Consider the following 17,991-nt stretch of genomic DNA (forward strand, 5'->3'; position numbering starts at 1 on the left):
TTGGGCTTCAAATATTATTTGTTTTTATTTATTTCCAATTCAAAAATATTTACATAAACTGGATAAACAACAACTTTTGTCAGGTTTCAAATATACAAACAAACGGGAAAATTCAACAATGGTTTCATCTGGTGTATCACGTGCATGATGTTGCAGGGTATATGCCAATGATGGTGAAGCAGAGCATTTGTCATAAATCTGAACCTCATATCACAGAGTGAAATACTGACTAGGAAACTGCCAAAAGAACAGACCAATTTAATGTCTTGTTTTATGGACAAGCCTTTCATGTTTTTTGTAAAGATCAATTTTGTATGAAATACAAAAAGTTGTTTTTGATTGAAAGAATGCCCTTTTCTTCATTTTGGTTTGTTTGTATTCTTAATGAAACTTTATTTCAATACAGCTTTGACGTATACTATCTCCCAAACAACCCTGGCAATATTTGTGTTTTTTTATTATTTGCACTCCAAGACATCCTGTGTCAATAATATATGTGTTATAGGTCGTATGATAATAGTACATGAGATATTAGCCGTCTTGATTACTCTTTCATTGGCACCGGTATTGACGTAAATGGTTCCACATTAACATTACATCAAGAAAGAGCGTATATATCACACCGACAAACAAATAGGCCATGCTGGTCAGGCCAGTGCATCAGTAGCCAGAGAATAGACATTGTCGCCACCGTTGCCCTGAGTTGATGGTAGTGTTGACAGAGCGTTGGTGTCGCTGACTATGTTGTAGTAGCAGTGGCCATCTTGTGAAGAACCAGCAGTGCCGGAGCCTGACACCTCTTCCATATTGCCATATATATGTTCTCTATCCTCCTCAGCATCCTCAGAGGTTGACATGTTGGCTGTTTCTGACCCGTGCTGCCACGCAGAGCCTTCGCCTTCAGTGACAGCGTTCTTATCCTCACCTCCGTCAATGTGGTCAGGGTTGGTATAGTCAATACATTCATAAATATCCGTTTCCTCGACGTTGTTGGTATCAGGAATACCCTGGTTTGGTATCTTAGACGTATGGCCTGTTCCAGGTTGCATAGCACCGATTCGAATATCTTTATCATGGAGCGTGTGTTTTTCACCGGAATCTGTTACAATGTCAGCAATACTATACAGAGAAGTACCGGGAGAAACTCTTTGAGGAACACCCGAGGAGATGTTTTGGGTCCCATCTGCAATATCATATTCTCCTCCAACGGGTATTTCATAGAAATCGCCATCACCTCCTTCAGCAACACTCTGAGCCGGAGTACACGCTTGAAAATCATGACTAGGCTCAACAAGATCTTCATAACTGGCAACAGATGTCTGACTTGCGTTACTTCCAGTAAGAGCCAAATTATTACGTAAAATATTCGCTTTGTCGTATTCCCCATCTGCCATTTGATGCTCAGTTTCATCAGCGATATCATAAACTCCATCACCCTCTTCCTTCTGATCCTGGGTGCCTTTATTTTCATCATCAGTGCCCACTGACTTTGCGGTATCATACTCCCCTTTATAACTGTTATTTAATAAACCCAAAGCATGACTGTATGCATTTCCAGGCGTCTCACTGTTCAGCTTCTCAGTATCAGAGAAACTATTGTAATCTCCTTCCTTTGCAATCTTTGGAGAGTTTACGTAGAGACTTTGTTCTAATGGTCGGTATGGCATGACGACAGCGAGGGGAAGAGATGGTTTCTCTTGTAAAGCTGGGGTAGAGTAATAAGGGTCCGAAGTTTGTTGCTTGAGAATGGACCGGTCAACAAAAGGGTCGGGTAACTGATCGTTGGATGGATTTGGCATAGAGTAGTAGGGGTCAGTAGATGTGGCTAGAGAGTAGGTCGTGCTCCCAGCGGCGGGGTTGAGGAAGGTGGTTGCTGTTGTTTGTGTGTCTGATTTTTTCGCAAAACAGAATATCCTCTTTCTGAAAAACAGGGAGAGACATGACATTTAGATAAACAAATATAAAGATCACATTAGTATAAATGTTTGTTACCTTGGAGACAAGCATTTTTTTCTATATCAACATGGGTCGTGATTAATAGAACAGCAACTATCAGATCTTTGAGTGAGTGAGTGAGTTGGGATTAACGCCGCTTTTAACATTATTCCAGTTATATCACGGCGTGTCAACTTAATGTTGGAGGAAAGCCCGAAGTGATGCAGGTCTCAGACGTTTAACACTTCGGTGAAACCAACGAGCACGGGTATGGTGCTGACAAACCTAGAAACATAATGGGGGCGAAACGGGATTCGAACCCACAATCATAGGTTTCTGGCGTGCCAAAGGGACGCAACTCTGCACAGCGAATCGCGGCGCCTCAGACGACTGGGCCACCCGTGCCCCCTATCAGATCTTTGTTGCCGTATTGTGACGTTTTTGTGTTTATATGTTACATTTTTATTACTACATCCATTGCTTTTGATTTTGTTATCGGGGCGGTCGGGTAGCCTAGTGGTGTAAGCGTTCGCTCGTCACGCCGAAGACCCGGGTTCGATTCCCGACATGGGTACAATGTGTGAAGCCCATTTCTGGTGTCTCCCGCCGTGATATTGCTGGAATATTGCTAAAAGCGGCGTAAAACCATATTCACTCACTCACTGATATTGTTATCCATTACCTCGCGGATTGTTATCCCTTTGTCTTAAGAATAATGTACCAGTTTATTTACCCAACCTATTTTGACAATACTCCACCTTTTTGGCAACTCTCCTATGCGTACGGGATCATCTGTCAGACGGAACAGGCAAGCTTCTCATCAGTTCTACCCTAGTGTTCATAGCGGCATTATACACGGGTCACTCACTCACTCACGCACTTATTCAGGAGAGAGAGGGTAAATTTTCTGTTTTTCCTGCATCAAGTCAGAATCGTTCGCGAGGGAAGGGGTGAATAATTGTGTTTTCCTGAAGAAATGTTAACTATTGGAACAGATAGAGACAAAAACGCATATTAAAGTTTGTAACCCTAAACGACTAAGACGTCTCAAGTGACTAAAACACAAACTCTAGCTGTCGATAGTTATATTATTCCTTGCATTATAGATGGAAAGAGTGCCATTTTCTAAACGTTATAAAGAGCATTTACAGTAAAAGCCAGAAGGCAATATAACGAAAACATTTGTAAAGCAAATATTTTCTCCGGTAACGATGAAGGGGTCGTTGTTTTGCAGGTAATTACAGACGCGTAACCCTGGTACTGTTCTGTGTATAGAGATGTACCCTGGCCTGAATCAGGATGTAGATATGTACCCTAGCTGGTCACCGATGTAGTGCCCTATACAATAAGAAGTTCAGTTCCAGTAACCTTACCGTCTTATAAATAGTACCAGAACGATGCAGCAAATCAAAACAGCAACACAGCCTATGACAGCTCCAATATAGCCCCCAGGATTGCCTGAAATAACGGGAAAAGACAGAAATGTTCAAGCGGCATATGTATGGAATATCTTTTAAATAGGAATAAAGGAGACCCTTTTGTGGGGTAGGACGTCTGCCTGGAGAGTGGAAGGACAATGGTTCGATACCTGGCCGCGTCATACCAAACGAGGTCAAAAGATGATAATTATTGTTACCCTGCCTAGCGCTCGACATTAACGGAAAAAAATAAGGACTGATCTTAAAGTGTTTGAAAGGGGTGTCCATGTTAAACTGCGGCATGGTATCAGACAGACATAAGCCTGCACGCACGCACGCACGCACGCACTATATGGATGGAATAAACGTGAACATGATGTCAAACCCACGTGATAGCAAGAAGAAATAAATACATCGTTGTGACAATGGGTATTGAAACGTTTAGAATGGGCAAGGTGGAAAAGAAGTGCATTATATGGAAGTGTAGTGTAAATGTGCAAGACATTGTCAGGTAATAATGACAGAAAATACGTGGAGACTCATAGCGGCAGATATATCAAGTGGACGGAAAATAGTAGCAGATTTACTGGCAGTTTGAGATGCTGAAGCAGATGTTGCGACGATGCATGCAGTACCAGCTGTCGTGGGTACTGCAGGATGACGTGAAGCAGTTCGGAGAAGAGGAGGGGAGAAAGACGAACGGTACTAGTAGTTTTTCGTTCGTTGTTCTCACGACTATACCTCCCACATTATGATGACAGGCCTGGATATAACTCGAATACTTTTAAAAGCGGCGTCAAACCAAACTCACTCACTCACCCACAACTGTACCTTTGTATCCCAGTAAAGTACAGTAAACTACGGTTATAACGAACTCAAAGGGACTACTAATTTTAGTTCGTTATAACCGTAGTTCGTTATAAGCATATATACAGCATAACTACAGCAAATAGTCGGGACCAAAAAGTAAGTTCGTTATATCCGTCAGTTCGTTATAAGCGTGTTCGTTTAAACCGTAGTCTACTGTACTATCCCTCGTCCGCCTCTATTATCTAGTACATATAGCGCCGGAATTCGCAGTTCAGGGATGCCTCCCTAAGGCGTGCCAGAAACGTATGGCCAAATAATCGAATCCCAGATTCCCTCTGATAATGTTTCTAGGGTTGTCAGCACCATACCGTCATCACCATACCCATGCTTGTGGGTTTCACAGTGGTAAACTTTAAAACCCGTATCACTTCGGGCTTCCCTCCCACATCAAACGGACACGCCTGTAACCGAATTGATGTTCAAAGCGGCGTGAAACCAGACACACTATTAGACGTGGAAACGTTGTAGCCGTTGTAGTATTAAGACTTAACACGAGCACACTTTCTTCAGCCTGTTGTAAAGTTCACTCACCTGTGTTTTCTCCGAAGAGCTCTGTCTGGTTTGTGCCCGTCGAAGTCGTTGGTTGAGCAGTGGACGGCGGTGGTTCGGGTATATATGTCCTCCCTAGTTTCGCTAAATCAAACAAATATTACATAAAAAGTTTACTTGTGAAAACAGTTAGAACAGATCAAGATTGATATGTTTAGACATGAACACTGGAGCACCGTTTGTCGGGACGTTCTCAATATCAAGGAAATTTTCCGTAAAGACAAATTGCCAGATTAACGAATTATATCTATGTAGATATTTCCTATTAAATATATACATACGTTCCCCGTTGACATAGCAATGAGAGGATAGATGAAGTCTGACACCATAGAATGCAAACAGAAATCTTTCTCGTTCTTTGTGTTTGAGATACAAGCGTTGGTCTAAAACAGATGGGATTACATACACGCTACGCTGTATTATCTTCTCATGTCACGGGTATGTGAATGAGTGAGTGAGTGAGTGAGTGAGTATGGTTTTACGCCGCTTTTAGCGATATTCCAGCAATATCACGGCGGGGGACACCAGAAATGGGCTTCACCCATTGTACCCATGTCGGGAATCGAACCCGGGTCTTCGGCGTGACGAGCTAACGCTTTAACCACTAGGCTACCCGACCGCCCCCACGGGTATGTGGTGGCACTAGCTCGGATGTGATTGTGGCCACATGGACTAAGTGAAAGATAGATAGACAGACAGACAGACAGACAGATAGATAGATAGATAATCACCACACGGGATTCAGTTAAAACTGACGACTTATAGATACCTGATTAGCAACACACGGGATGGGGGTAAAACTGACTAAAATATATAACTGATTATCAACACACGGAATATAGGTAATCTGACTAACAAATAGATAATTCACTATCAATACATGGAATGAAGGTAAAATTAACGAACAGATTGAGCATTATAACACAGACTGAGACAAAAGCGACTAACTGCTTCAGCTAGAAATAACCGATGATCAACAGAAAGGATGCAGGTAAACACCGACCAACCTGATTCACAGAGAGGTTGCAGTTTTTCCTCACAGGGGGACCAGGCAAAACTGACAGAGGGAGATAACTCGTCCCCCACTTTCCGTACAGTAAGGCAGGCTTCAAGCAGGCCGCTGTCGTCGTCAAGGGTAGAACTCACGTCCAGTCCTGTGACAGAAATATGTGTCCGTTAGCAACAGGTAACACGAGAATCTTGACATACACGCGGAAGACGTGAATTCAATCATTCTTTTTTTTGTTAGTCTCAAGTTAAACCATATTTCATTCACAAACATTAACCGGGCATGAAACAAGTTTAACAACTGTTTAAATACCTCTAACAACTTCTTAGGGACCCACCATTTCATATTCTGGGGTGGGGCTGGGGACGGGGGTTGGGGTGGTGGTGGGGTGATAACAATTACATTTGGTTATGACATCGTTGTGACGATTTTTATGTAGACACGCTGTAGATTGTTTAGCAACTAACCATCGTCGAATATTTCATGTTTTATTCAATACGAAATCCATGTGTCGCATGTTTAGTGTACCCTTTAACAAAGCCGTTAGGGTCTGAAGAACTTTTCACCTTTTAGGTGAATGGTTAAAAATAGGTTCGATTTGCAAGTTTACCATTGATCAATTTCCAGAAGTACATTCTTCTCAAACCAATCCAGTATCTATGCCGGCGATCCATAGCATCATACAGATGTCCCCGATTGGCGTCGTTGACCTTCAGCAAAGGCTGTGTTCTGTTTGACTGGTCCCACGTCTTGTCATCATGTTTGACACATACGGTTCTCCGGCAACGTGATTTATCCTGTAGCGGTGCTGTTGGTTAATGAGTGATATTAGCGTACCTGCCAATGATACCTCTGGGTCTGCCAAATAACTAAATCAATATACAAAATATACAAGTAAAACCCTTCATTCCGGAAACACCTTATCTCGGAGGTGAGGTGTGATGAAATGAGGTTTAACGTCGCATGCAAGATTGTTTCACCTATAAAGCGACGTGCATGCGCGTGTTTGTGTATGTGTGCGTGTGCGAAACAATATTTGATAACGATGTGAAACTACCTGTACATACAATATATCACCTGTCTCACCCAAGACTCCGTGTCAACGATTCTTTAATTTGGATTCTTTCATTTCTAATTTCTACCCCTTTGATAGGATCAAGTACATAATATATTGCTAACATGGATGAAAACGGCACATCTTTCGTATGCAAAGAGGAAGTCTAACTTTGAGAAAGTGCGTGTGTGCTCTTGTGATATATTTATAAGGTCTTAACCTACATGTAAACCTACTAAGAAATTTAGCTTGGGTCAAAGTCAGCAAATGGAAAATATTAGAAAAAATCTTCACGAAAACACTTAAAGTCTAATTTTAGGCTTGTGTGGTTATAATCCAAAATATACAAGTTTTGAAAAAAACTATCATGTCCAAAATACTATATTTGATATTTTTCTAATCGAGTTCTGAACATTTCGTATATACTACAGATCATGTTGGCCAAAAAGTGCCCTATCATGTCGTGCGATTACCACTTTTAATTGCAGCTTGTCATGAAAGGTGACGAAATAGATGAGGTGTTCAGGCTCCTGACGGCGTTGAATAATGCCCCTGATATCATGACTAATCACTGGATTGTCTGATGCAGACTCGATTATTTACAGGCCGCTGTGATATAGCTGGAGTGTGGCGTTAAAACATTCTGAATGTTCACATTGACGGGACTCTTACCTTCACATGCCAGAGACCTCTCACTGTCACAGTTCTCATCTAGATGTAAGCTGATACGTCTTCTCCATTCCTTCTTTGCATAAACACATTCTCCGTCCGCGTGTAGAACTATGTCAGTGTTATCTAGAACTGTTAAAATTCAAACCGTTAACGCCAGGGTCTAACCAGCCTCGAATATCTGCCGAAACAGATTCCATAAGACGTAAAAGGAAACATTGAGATGGAAATTATCTGAAATGGATCAGTGAAAATCAGTGATGACACCAGGTGTTCGCGAAAAGAGCAAGCATGTCCGACTCAACCAGTTGCCAACCAGTTCACATGATGTATCATTCGTCACCACTCGCCCCTTTCCGTAACCTGCAAGAAGACTCGTTCCGATGAATGTTATGTGCGAAAATACGACAAACCAATCAGAATACGCGTATGATTTCAAGTTCTTCGTCAAAGAATCCCTCAGAAATAATTTCTGTTTTTACATATGTCTTGCATCTAAAAATGTACCCAAGACACAGTTAAATGTGTTCATTCATACTGTATAATTTCGCATGTCCTGATGTGCTTTAAATTGCATCTGAAATATAAATAATATATGGGGAAATATATGTGAACCATTGCGCAACGAGTTGACAATTGTTTTAGGTATGCCCGTTTGCGCTAAGACGGAACCCGGTTGCAAAAGTGGCCACCAGAGGGGCACGAGTCGCTATTCGGCTTGTCCCGGAATAAGACGAGTTGGTCACGAATGATGATGTATATTTAAAACTTAAGTGCCAGTGATTAAGGAGGCGTGAACAATCAATGTAAAGGATATAGGATAGCAACACGCGTCATGCTGATAAGCGACGCAACTATTTTGAGTAACTTTCTTTCAATGTCTACCATAGATTTCTGAAATATTCAGACCGCCTCCGTGGTCTAGTGGTAGAGCGTCCGCCCGGAGAGCGGAAGGTCCGCGGTTAGAACCCCGGCCGCGTCATACCATATGACGTTAAAAGATGGTACTTGTTGTTACCCTGTCTGGCGCTCGGCATTAAGGGGCTATAATAAGGACTCGTCGGCTCGGAGTCAGTATACTGTGTCTGAGTGGGGTATTCATGTTAAACTGCATCATGGTATCTCAGTGGGCTAGCGCTATAAATCGCCATCAGTCCGGACTAGTACAAGCAGCCACACACACACAAACGTGCATGCACGTCGCTATATATGTGCAATAATCTTTGACGCGACGTTTAACCCCATTTCACCACACCTCACCTGAAAAGTTTAAACACGCCTTTTATGGTGTGTGTTCCCAGACTCCAGGTTCCAACTGACGTTTTGTGTTTTACAGTTGACCTTAGCCGAGGGGTACCTCAAAACGTAATGCTGTCGTGATTTAATGTATCAATTTGAAAACCATGATCTTCAGTTTATTTATTTTTTACTATGCTCTGTAGTTTTGGTTCCATCAGTTCACATAGAAACACTTGGTCCAGTGTACGACCGATCGGTGACAAGACTTACCTATTTGATAAAGTGATATTCCATCTTCATTGCCACACCATTGGTCAAAGTTGCCCGCGCATCTGATCTGAGAAGTGTTTGTGGTAGGAGTTGCGACCGCCGTCGTCAAGCAATAACACTCCTCACCCTGAATAAAGTCACAGTGAGTTAATTTTGTCGTGTTGTCTCCCTTTCAAAGCCATGACCGATCAAATTAAACCAAACGCGACTTACATGTAATTGTCGCGCTTTGGTAAAAACCGAAAATATTATTCAGAACGCGATAATCATCATGAAACATAATGAATAAAGTAATAGTAAAGTAACAGTAATAAAGAAGCTGACATCCATAAATTCTCTTCCTTATGTGTATCACTTCTAAATGCCTTTCAAAGACTTGTAAATTGTTTTCCGATGCCTGTCACGTGTTATTTAAAGACTTATTAGAAACGATTGGAAACTATTAAAAGTTCCAAGCTGGGGAACCTTTAGGTTATAGCAATTTACAAGCTTGTGTTTTGCCTTTCAATTACACAAATAGGTGTTGTGTTATTTTGGGGAATATATTCTTGCACATTCACTCACTCTGTTTAGAAATTTATATCATCCTTATCTTTGACGCAATGACTTAGCTAAACATGATTGTAAAGCTACTAACCCTCAAACCGACAGTATTGTCGTCATCACACTGCAAGTGACACTGGAACGCTGAGTTTCCATGGATAAGGGTTTTCTCCATGTCAGGAGTGGGTTTGTAGCCGACGTAGGTGTACAGCGGGGAGGAGTCGGCTGTAACAGATGTAAACGGCTCTAGTGATGACACACGAGCATGCCTTTCTGTCAAATCTTGAGTTGCGTCCCTTAGCCATGCAGAATCCGCTGTACGTGGATTCGAATTATGCTGTTTATCATCATTGGTTTGTCAGCCTCATACACGACGTATGTGCTTCACAACAGTGTCAAAAGTTTTAGCCCTTCATCACTTGATATAACTGAAAAAGTGTTCAAAGTAGCTTTAAACCCAGTTCACTCACTCACTGTAGTATGCCAGTAGTATTCCGATCCGGACTGTAACTTCTTTGCTTTATGTCATAATCATCGTAAAACGTTTATTTAACGTGGATTAGGAGTTTGTGAGCGTCTTTGGACAATATTTTATTTATATCACGGCGTTTAAGCTTCATGTGGGAGGATAGCCGAAGTGTCGCAGATTTTAAACAGTTAGCATTTTGATTTGATGAAACCCACGAACATGGATATTTAGCAGACAAACCTTAAAACATAATCAAGGAGAAACGGGATTAGAACCAAGTTTCATAAGTTTCGAATAGCGGTGCCTTAGACGACATGGTACCCGTGACCCTAACGGGAATCCGAACATAACATATGACGATTTTTTAAAAGAATTAAACATAGAAACAAAATGTACATGTTACCTTTTCCATTTCCCAGACAAACCAGGGATCGACCGTGTGAGCACCGAGTCATGCCTTTGCGGTTCGAAGTCACACATTTAGCTAGGTATCAATTGAAATCTTCAGGTGGTCAGCTATTTACGGATAATAATACATTACTGAAAACTTTGTGATCATCCGATCTTATTTTGTTGCCTTAAACGACCATAGGGTCCTACGTTCTAAAATCGCCGTGGAGTTACATATGCACATATTCGCATGTATTTAGTGATGAAAGTGATCATGTATATTTCCACAAATAACATCGATATTTTAATCAAGTGAAATAACACTTAATTTGGAACTACCTTAACACAATGGTTTTCAGAGGAGGTCCCGAAAAACACGTTCGAAAATACATAATAAACTGAACACTTTTTAGTGAGTGTGTGAGTATGGTTTTACGCCGCTTTTAGCAATATTCCGGCAATATCACGGCGGGGGACTCCAGAAATGTGCTTCACACATTCTACCCATGTCGGGAATCGAACCCGGGTCTTCGGCGTGACGAGCTAACGCTTTAACCACTAGGCTACCCGCCCGCCCCAGAACACTTTTTATGCCAGATGACATGTTTATCTCTCATCCCGTGGCAAAATCAGCTTAACACTTTTTCTCGCCGCGGCGACATTCATCCTAACACAAGGTGTTCACAAGATGAGATAAACATGTTATTTATAAAAGATACCAAATATTTTCAATGGATTTGATGTGATTGGTCATTTGAATTGTAACGTCATTGCTCACACGTCCATATCCACTTGGAATTCTTCACGGCTCCAACCCAATAGAGTTCATCTTCATCCAGAGCGTCCATCAGGTCTTGGGGGATGTCTTCGGACCCGGGAACATACAGCTGCCCTCCAAACTCCTCACACCCTTGTGCCGCATCCCACCATTTGGAGGTGTTCAGGGTTTGATATTCTACTCCAGAGCTTCTTTCCTGTACAAGGTCTCTGTCGTTCCATATCGCTGGATAACAATAAAATATCGTGTTACGGCTGTGGAAATATATGGAAATATGCTTTTAAGTATAAAATATGCACACTTATACACTAAAATCTACAAAAATGCAGTTTATTTCTCTACGTTATCCAAATTTTGAACAAACGAGACCTGTACTGTTTGCAGAAAGAGCTAAATGAAATGTTAACGTTTTCAGCATACATTGTCACACCCTCGAAGTACCGTTACTTCATACCCTTTGACATGACCTGATCACACTATTTTGTTTGTTTGTTGTTTAACGATGCCGTTGTTTTGCAATACCCCGGCTGCATCACGACGGAATACAAATAATCGAGTCTGGACCAGACAAACAAATGGTTGTTATTATGAACAGAGACCCACGCCGTCGGGGTAAAATGACACGCAATCAACCGCAATCAACCGCAATCAACCACAACCACGACCAGCAATGGTGTAGCCCTGTTATAATCCTGACCCCTACGGGTGTTGGTCGTAAGATGTCACATTTTGTGACCATACGATGTCACGCACTTTCAACATAAACTATATCACATCTTCAAATCATTTTTATAACGACTTTTTATCATGTACCTTTGAAAAACACCCAAGCGGTACTGTGTATCTTCAAAACAGTATATAAAGTCCAGGCCATGCATTAACACATAACAGGCAAACGTTAACACACTTTGAACACATTTCACGATTGTGTTGCCACGTAATAACATACGTTAACAATGTGTTAGCATTATTATATTATATTCCCTTCATATCATTATGTTGTCAAATCTTAGAACTATTGCATGTTACATGTAATTATAATTAATAACGTTCCCAACTTAAATTCCACAGTATTAACCTGCGTCATTTGCATCCACAGAGTGTATGTTGCTATACATCACAGTTAAGCTTAATCGATTTCACTTGCAACTAAATGCATCCAAATGGGATAATATCAGAATGTGAGTGAGTCAGTCAGTCAGTCAGTCAGTGAGTGAGTGAGTGAGTCAGTCAGTCAGTCAGTGAGTGAGTGAGTGAGTCAGTCAGTCAGTCAGTCAGTCAGCCAGCGAGTCAGCGAATCAGCCAACCAACCAACCAGCCAGCCAGCCAGCCAGTTGGTCAGTAAGTCTGTGTGGGAGTGATGCTTACAGTATAACACAGCACATATTGCCAAGGGACCTGTGCTTTACTGAGGCGGAAACGCAGAATACTAGTATTTCCGAGTGTGTATGTGCTTCGAACCTTTGTTGAAATAGCGTAACAACCCCTCCTCGACAGTTACACTTAAGAGTTCCTCTGTGCACTTCTTCAGAGATAGGCCCAAAGGACTCACCTCCGCTCTATAACGTCAGCTACATCTTCCTACGTACTTCCTCCATGACACTAAACTGTTCGTGCATCACTAACTGGCAGTAAGCATTGACAAATTAAATAAAATATGAGATGAAGATGCAGAGGCAGATTAGATATTAGGGTTGTAACCATACACTGTCCATATACGATATACATTTAGATACATGAACACTTAACTATTGTCATGTTACATTTATAAATTGTGTAATTTGAGACACATTAACCACAGGGTAACGCGGTTCACCTGCATTATATCTACAGATGTGGGTTTTTTCTTCATAATAAACAACGAAGGGCCGAGATGGCCCAGTCGTCAAGGCCACCGAGGTGTACCAGGTTATGATGAACGTGGGATCAATTCCCATATCTCCCTGATAACGAGTTCGGTTTGCTGGCACCATGCTCGTAGGTGGTAAACGTGTAAGACCTGCATCACTTGGGACATTCTGACCATTGCTGCAGACACGCCGTGATATAGCTGAACTAGTGTTCAAAGAGGCGTTGAAACAATCTTACTCATTTCCCTCACGATGAATCACACCGCACGATTTGTTAGATCCCTTGCCAACATGACCTATTTCAGTCAATTCGCGACGTTTAGCAAACACTACCGAGTGGTTGCCTCGTCCACCTTAAGAAAGAAAGCCCAGGTACACATTCACGTGACGCATTTCTTAATTTGTTCAGAAAAAGTTGCGCTAGACATACAGGGCGGGAAATAAGAATATAAAACGCCTGAGAATAAACAGTCGATTATCTACCGAAACAGATTCCACTGCGTGTAAAAGACAGAACAGCGGTGAAAAATATATGAATGGGTCACTAAACATCATTGATGACACCAGGTGTTCGCAGAAAGGGTAAGAAAAGTCTATGCTGTACCGAAACCACTCACAATTTGCTTTTAAAGTAAGTACTTGTTACCTAATGCCGCATAGCCATACTCCTGCTCTAAGGTTTCGGCCTTAAAACAATCAAGGTTTGACCAGACAATCCAGTGATAGTGGACCAGACAATCCCGTGGCACGATAACACGTTTACTGATTTTGTTGAAACTAAAAGCAATATGAAAACACACACGTATGTACGTTTGAGATGTTCGCGAAGCATTTCAATTGATGACAATTTAATTAGGCGCTTAAGCTTCAACTAGTATGTTTTTCTTTGAAGACCTTTGCAAGAGGTATGTTGTCAACGACTAGAACTTGATCTTGTAACACAGAGTTGTAAGGAATGTGCATGAAGAATGTAATGGTTGATCGTAGTGACGGTAAGACCCGATGGCAATGCATTGGTGACAAGTTACAATCTTAATAGTTGACATCAATGCCGTGCTACCCCGAAGTGACCCGGGATAGAATGTATCCTCAGGGCCCCCTTGTTTGTTTGTTGTTTAACGCTGCACTCTGCAATATTCCAGCTAGATGACGACGGTCTGTATATAATCGAGTCTGGACCAGACAACCCAATGATTAACATCATGAGCATCGATCTTCGCTATTGGGATACGATGACTTGCATCAACCAAGTCAGCGAGCATGACCACCTGATCCCGTTAGTCGCATGGGTTGCTGAAACAGTTGTTGGCCTTCTGTGTGGAGAACTATTTTATGACAACCCTGGCATGGAAAGTCTATGTGGTTTTAATTTATAGGCAAGTGGCACCTAATGTCTGCCAGAAACAGTTTGACGGTGCTATCGCCCAATCCAAAATATTTATTTGACATTCAAACTATTGAATAATTATAATGAAATGCTGAAATGTGTCCCCTACACTGGACATAATTCACAGGTTAAGAGTTCGAACCCTGGACACCATCCGATTACGATCTTCGATCTGTCAGTATCATGTCCGTGCTGGATGGTAACCAAAGCGGAAAATGCATCACCTTGAGGTGAGGTGAGGTGAAATGGGGTTTAACGTCGCGCCCAAGATTATTGCACTTATATAGCGACGTGCATGCACGTGTGTGTGTTTGTGTGGCTGCTTGTACTAGTCCGGACTGATGCCGATTAATAGTGCTAGCTCACTGAGATAACATGCCGCAGTTTAACATGAATACCCCACTCAGACACAGTATACTGACTCCGAGCCGACCAGTCCTTGTTATAGCCCCTTAATGCCGAGCGCCAGACAGGGTAACAAGTACCATCTTTTAACGTCTTTTGGTATGACGCGATCGGGAATCGCACCCCAGACCTTCCGCTCTCCGGGCGGACGCTCTATCACTAGACCACGGAGGCGGTCGCATCACCTTGAGACTTCCTCCACATCAATGTAATACCCCGTATAAAACAGGAATAGTGTTCAAAGCTGTGTAAAACCTACGTACATTACGTGCCTACAAGGAAACTATGGTACCCAAAATACAAACGTTTTGTCATTAATAAACAGTACACTCATTTGAAATATCTAAAATACAAAATATAATATAGCTTATTTTGCCTCCATGGGTGATGTATTAAAGTCTTACTTGTAAAAATGAGAAAATCAGTGTCATTTAAAATAGTACAAAACAATATTCGTCCTCTGTTTGCTTGCTTGCTTTGGAATTCGTAGAACAAGTACTACCTTTGCCGAAGTCTTTATGGAAAGGCAGGTGCTCACGAATAACATATCAAGAGACAAATCATTTTAAAAATATCCTTATATGAATATTTAGATTATTCCCAAAGGCTATTCCTAATACATGATATTTTCCACACAAATTTTATGTATGTACGATGAAGCCTTACATTATTCACATTTGTACATATCTACATGTCATGTTAATATATATCTCCAGTTTTTTCCGTGTGAGTGATTTCTTCTTTGAAAGAGATTTATGAATGTTTCCGTGGTATGTGACGCTCCTGGTCTTGTTATATCGAATGTAAAACTATGCGATTGTATACGGTTTATGAGACGAAGAGAACAATACAAGTCACAAAGTATATTGTTTAGATCGAGGAGGAAAGTAGCCCCAGGGGGTCACGGTAGAGTGACCGCTGTGCAGCTATTGACAAAACACAACACAGGCTTGTTTTTCTGGTCCCCAGTCAGGGATGGCTGGTCATATTGTTTATCAGTCTGAAACGCTGGGGGTCGTATCAAAAGTAAGTTATCGTGAATGTTTAATGGTACTGTTTTTAACGCACTTGTATCATATTTCTTATTGGATTTATTTATATAAAACATATGATAACATATTTGTAAACCGTTAGTTGACCTACTTGATCGGTATGATGAACACGGGCAGTGTTTGTAGAGAATTTATAAATATATAGCTTAATATTTTTGATAAAATATTTTAATTAACGAAAACAATTAGTTTACTCTTACTACTTTTTAAATGAATAAGATAATAGCTTCAGTTACACACATTGTTTGGTTTTCGTTTGAAAATACAGAATCACCTTTTGACAATGTCCCAGTTACACAAAACACCACTTTCCCTTGTCATAAGAATTGAAGAAAACAACACTCTGCATCCACTTATTTAAATAGTCACTTCAACCATTGCAAGCACTGATACTGAGAAAATTAAAGTATCATCATAAGTTTCAAAACAATGGTTGTTGTTGTTTCAGTTAAATTCGTGAATTGTGAAAACAAATACATATTTTTAAACATACTTACAAAATATGTCAGCAAGAGCGCTGCCACATCCATAAAATATGAAGATAAGGCTAACAACCCACTTGTCGCGGGAGGCGAGAGTACTCGCCCTCACCATCTTGTTCCTGGGAAGGAAATGTGTTAGGGATTAAGCCCAACACAGGGAACGAGCACTGACGTGTTTAGGCGGCGCACTGCGTTGTCACTTCATTGAACCTGTTTTGTATACGCGGATTTCTCGTCACGTAAGTGCGCACTGAATTACGTGATAACCTGTATCGAGGATGTGCGTCCCCGGAATCTACTGCACCACGGTTATGAAATATCTGGCGATAAGGTCAATAAAGACGACAGCATGTCAAGTGCTATATGCTTTGGATATAATGACTAGATATTTGTTTGAAAAGGCGGTCCTGGGTACACATCAGATGGGTAAACATCGACGGTGTTAGGTGACACTATCCTGATGTGAGTAATGTAGGGTTCGTGACCACGCCTGTGACCACTGCGTTATACAGCTGTGCTCTTTGTTAACATTCAAATACTTCCTGCACTGCTAAGAGGAAAATATCTCGATTTAAACTTCATTTGTGGGGCGGTCGGGTAGCCTTGTGGTTAAAGCGTTCGCTCGTCACGCCGAAGACCCGGGTTTGGAGGGCAGCTGTATGTTCCCGGGTCCGAAGACATCCCCCAAGACCTGATGGACGCTCTGGATGAAGATGAACTCTATTGGGTTGGAGCCGTGAAGAATTCCAAGTGGATATGGACGTGTGAGCAATGACGTTACAATTCAAATGACCAATCACATCAAATCCATTGAAAATATTTGGTATCTTTTACAAATAACATGTTTATCTCATCTTGTGAACACCTTGTGTTAGGATGAATGTCGCCGCGGCGAGAAAAAGTGTTAAGCTGATTTTGCCACGGGATGAGAGATAAACATGTCATCTGGCATAAAAAGTGTTCTGGGGCGGTGGTCAGCCTAGTGGTTAAAGCGTTCGCTCGTCACGCCGAAGACCCGGGTTCGATTCCCGACATGGGTACAATGTGTGAAGCCCATTTCTGGTGTCCCCCGCCGTGATATTGCTGGAATATTGCTAAAAGCGGCGTAAAACCATACTCAGTCAGTCAGTCAGTCAGTCAGTAAACTTCATTGGTCCGAGTAGTTCCTGCAGACATTTGAGATGATGTCATGACCAGGTGATCACATATCCAGTGATTTGGGTTCAATGCCACCCTGAACACTATTTCAGTTATTACGTCAATGTCTTAGAACTTTACCACATTGATAAAATCCACATATGGTAAGAACTGATAAACCTAGAAACTTAAATCTGGGGCTCGAACCCACTTTCAAAGGGGCCCAACTCTGTACAACGAATTGCGGCGCCTGGGCCATGTGTTGGTTGGGGTGCCGATATATGCCACTATCTGTGTGATGCGTTCCACATACATGTCACGGTCTGTGTGATGTGTTCCAGATATATGCCACTATCTGTGTGCTGTTTTCCAGATACATGTTACGGTCTGTGTGATGTGTTCCAGAAATATGCCACTATCTGTGTGATGTTTTCCAGATACATGTTACGGTCAGTGTGATGTGTTCCAGATATATGCCACTATCT

General features: G+C 41.6%; 1 protein-coding gene across 1 annotated transcript; it reads right to left on the bottom strand.

The window, feature by feature from the left end:
• On the bottom strand, positions 1–16,701 carry LOC124111941. Its single transcript, XM_046471857.2, has 10 exons — positions 16,385–16,701; positions 11,194–11,418; positions 9,651–9,781; positions 9,014–9,140; positions 7,508–7,636; positions 6,392–6,589; positions 5,780–5,926; positions 4,755–4,856; positions 3,309–3,393; positions 1–1,920 (listed from the first exon to the last, which is right to left on the bottom strand). The coding sequence occupies exons 1-10, from the start codon at positions 16,479–16,481 to the stop codon at positions 648–650; spliced, it is 2,514 nt and encodes an 837-aa protein (XP_046327813.2). The 5' UTR covers positions 16,482–16,701; the 3' UTR covers positions 1–647.
• Positions 16,702–17,991: the final 1,290 nt, after the last annotated feature.

The sequence above is a fragment of the Haliotis rufescens genome, unplaced genomic scaffold (genome assembly GCF_023055435.1).
Source record: "Haliotis rufescens isolate VD_foot unplaced genomic scaffold, xgHalRufe1.0.p SCAF_3, whole genome shotgun sequence".
Taxonomy (NCBI): Eukaryota; Metazoa; Mollusca; class Gastropoda; order Lepetellida; family Haliotidae; genus Haliotis; species Haliotis rufescens.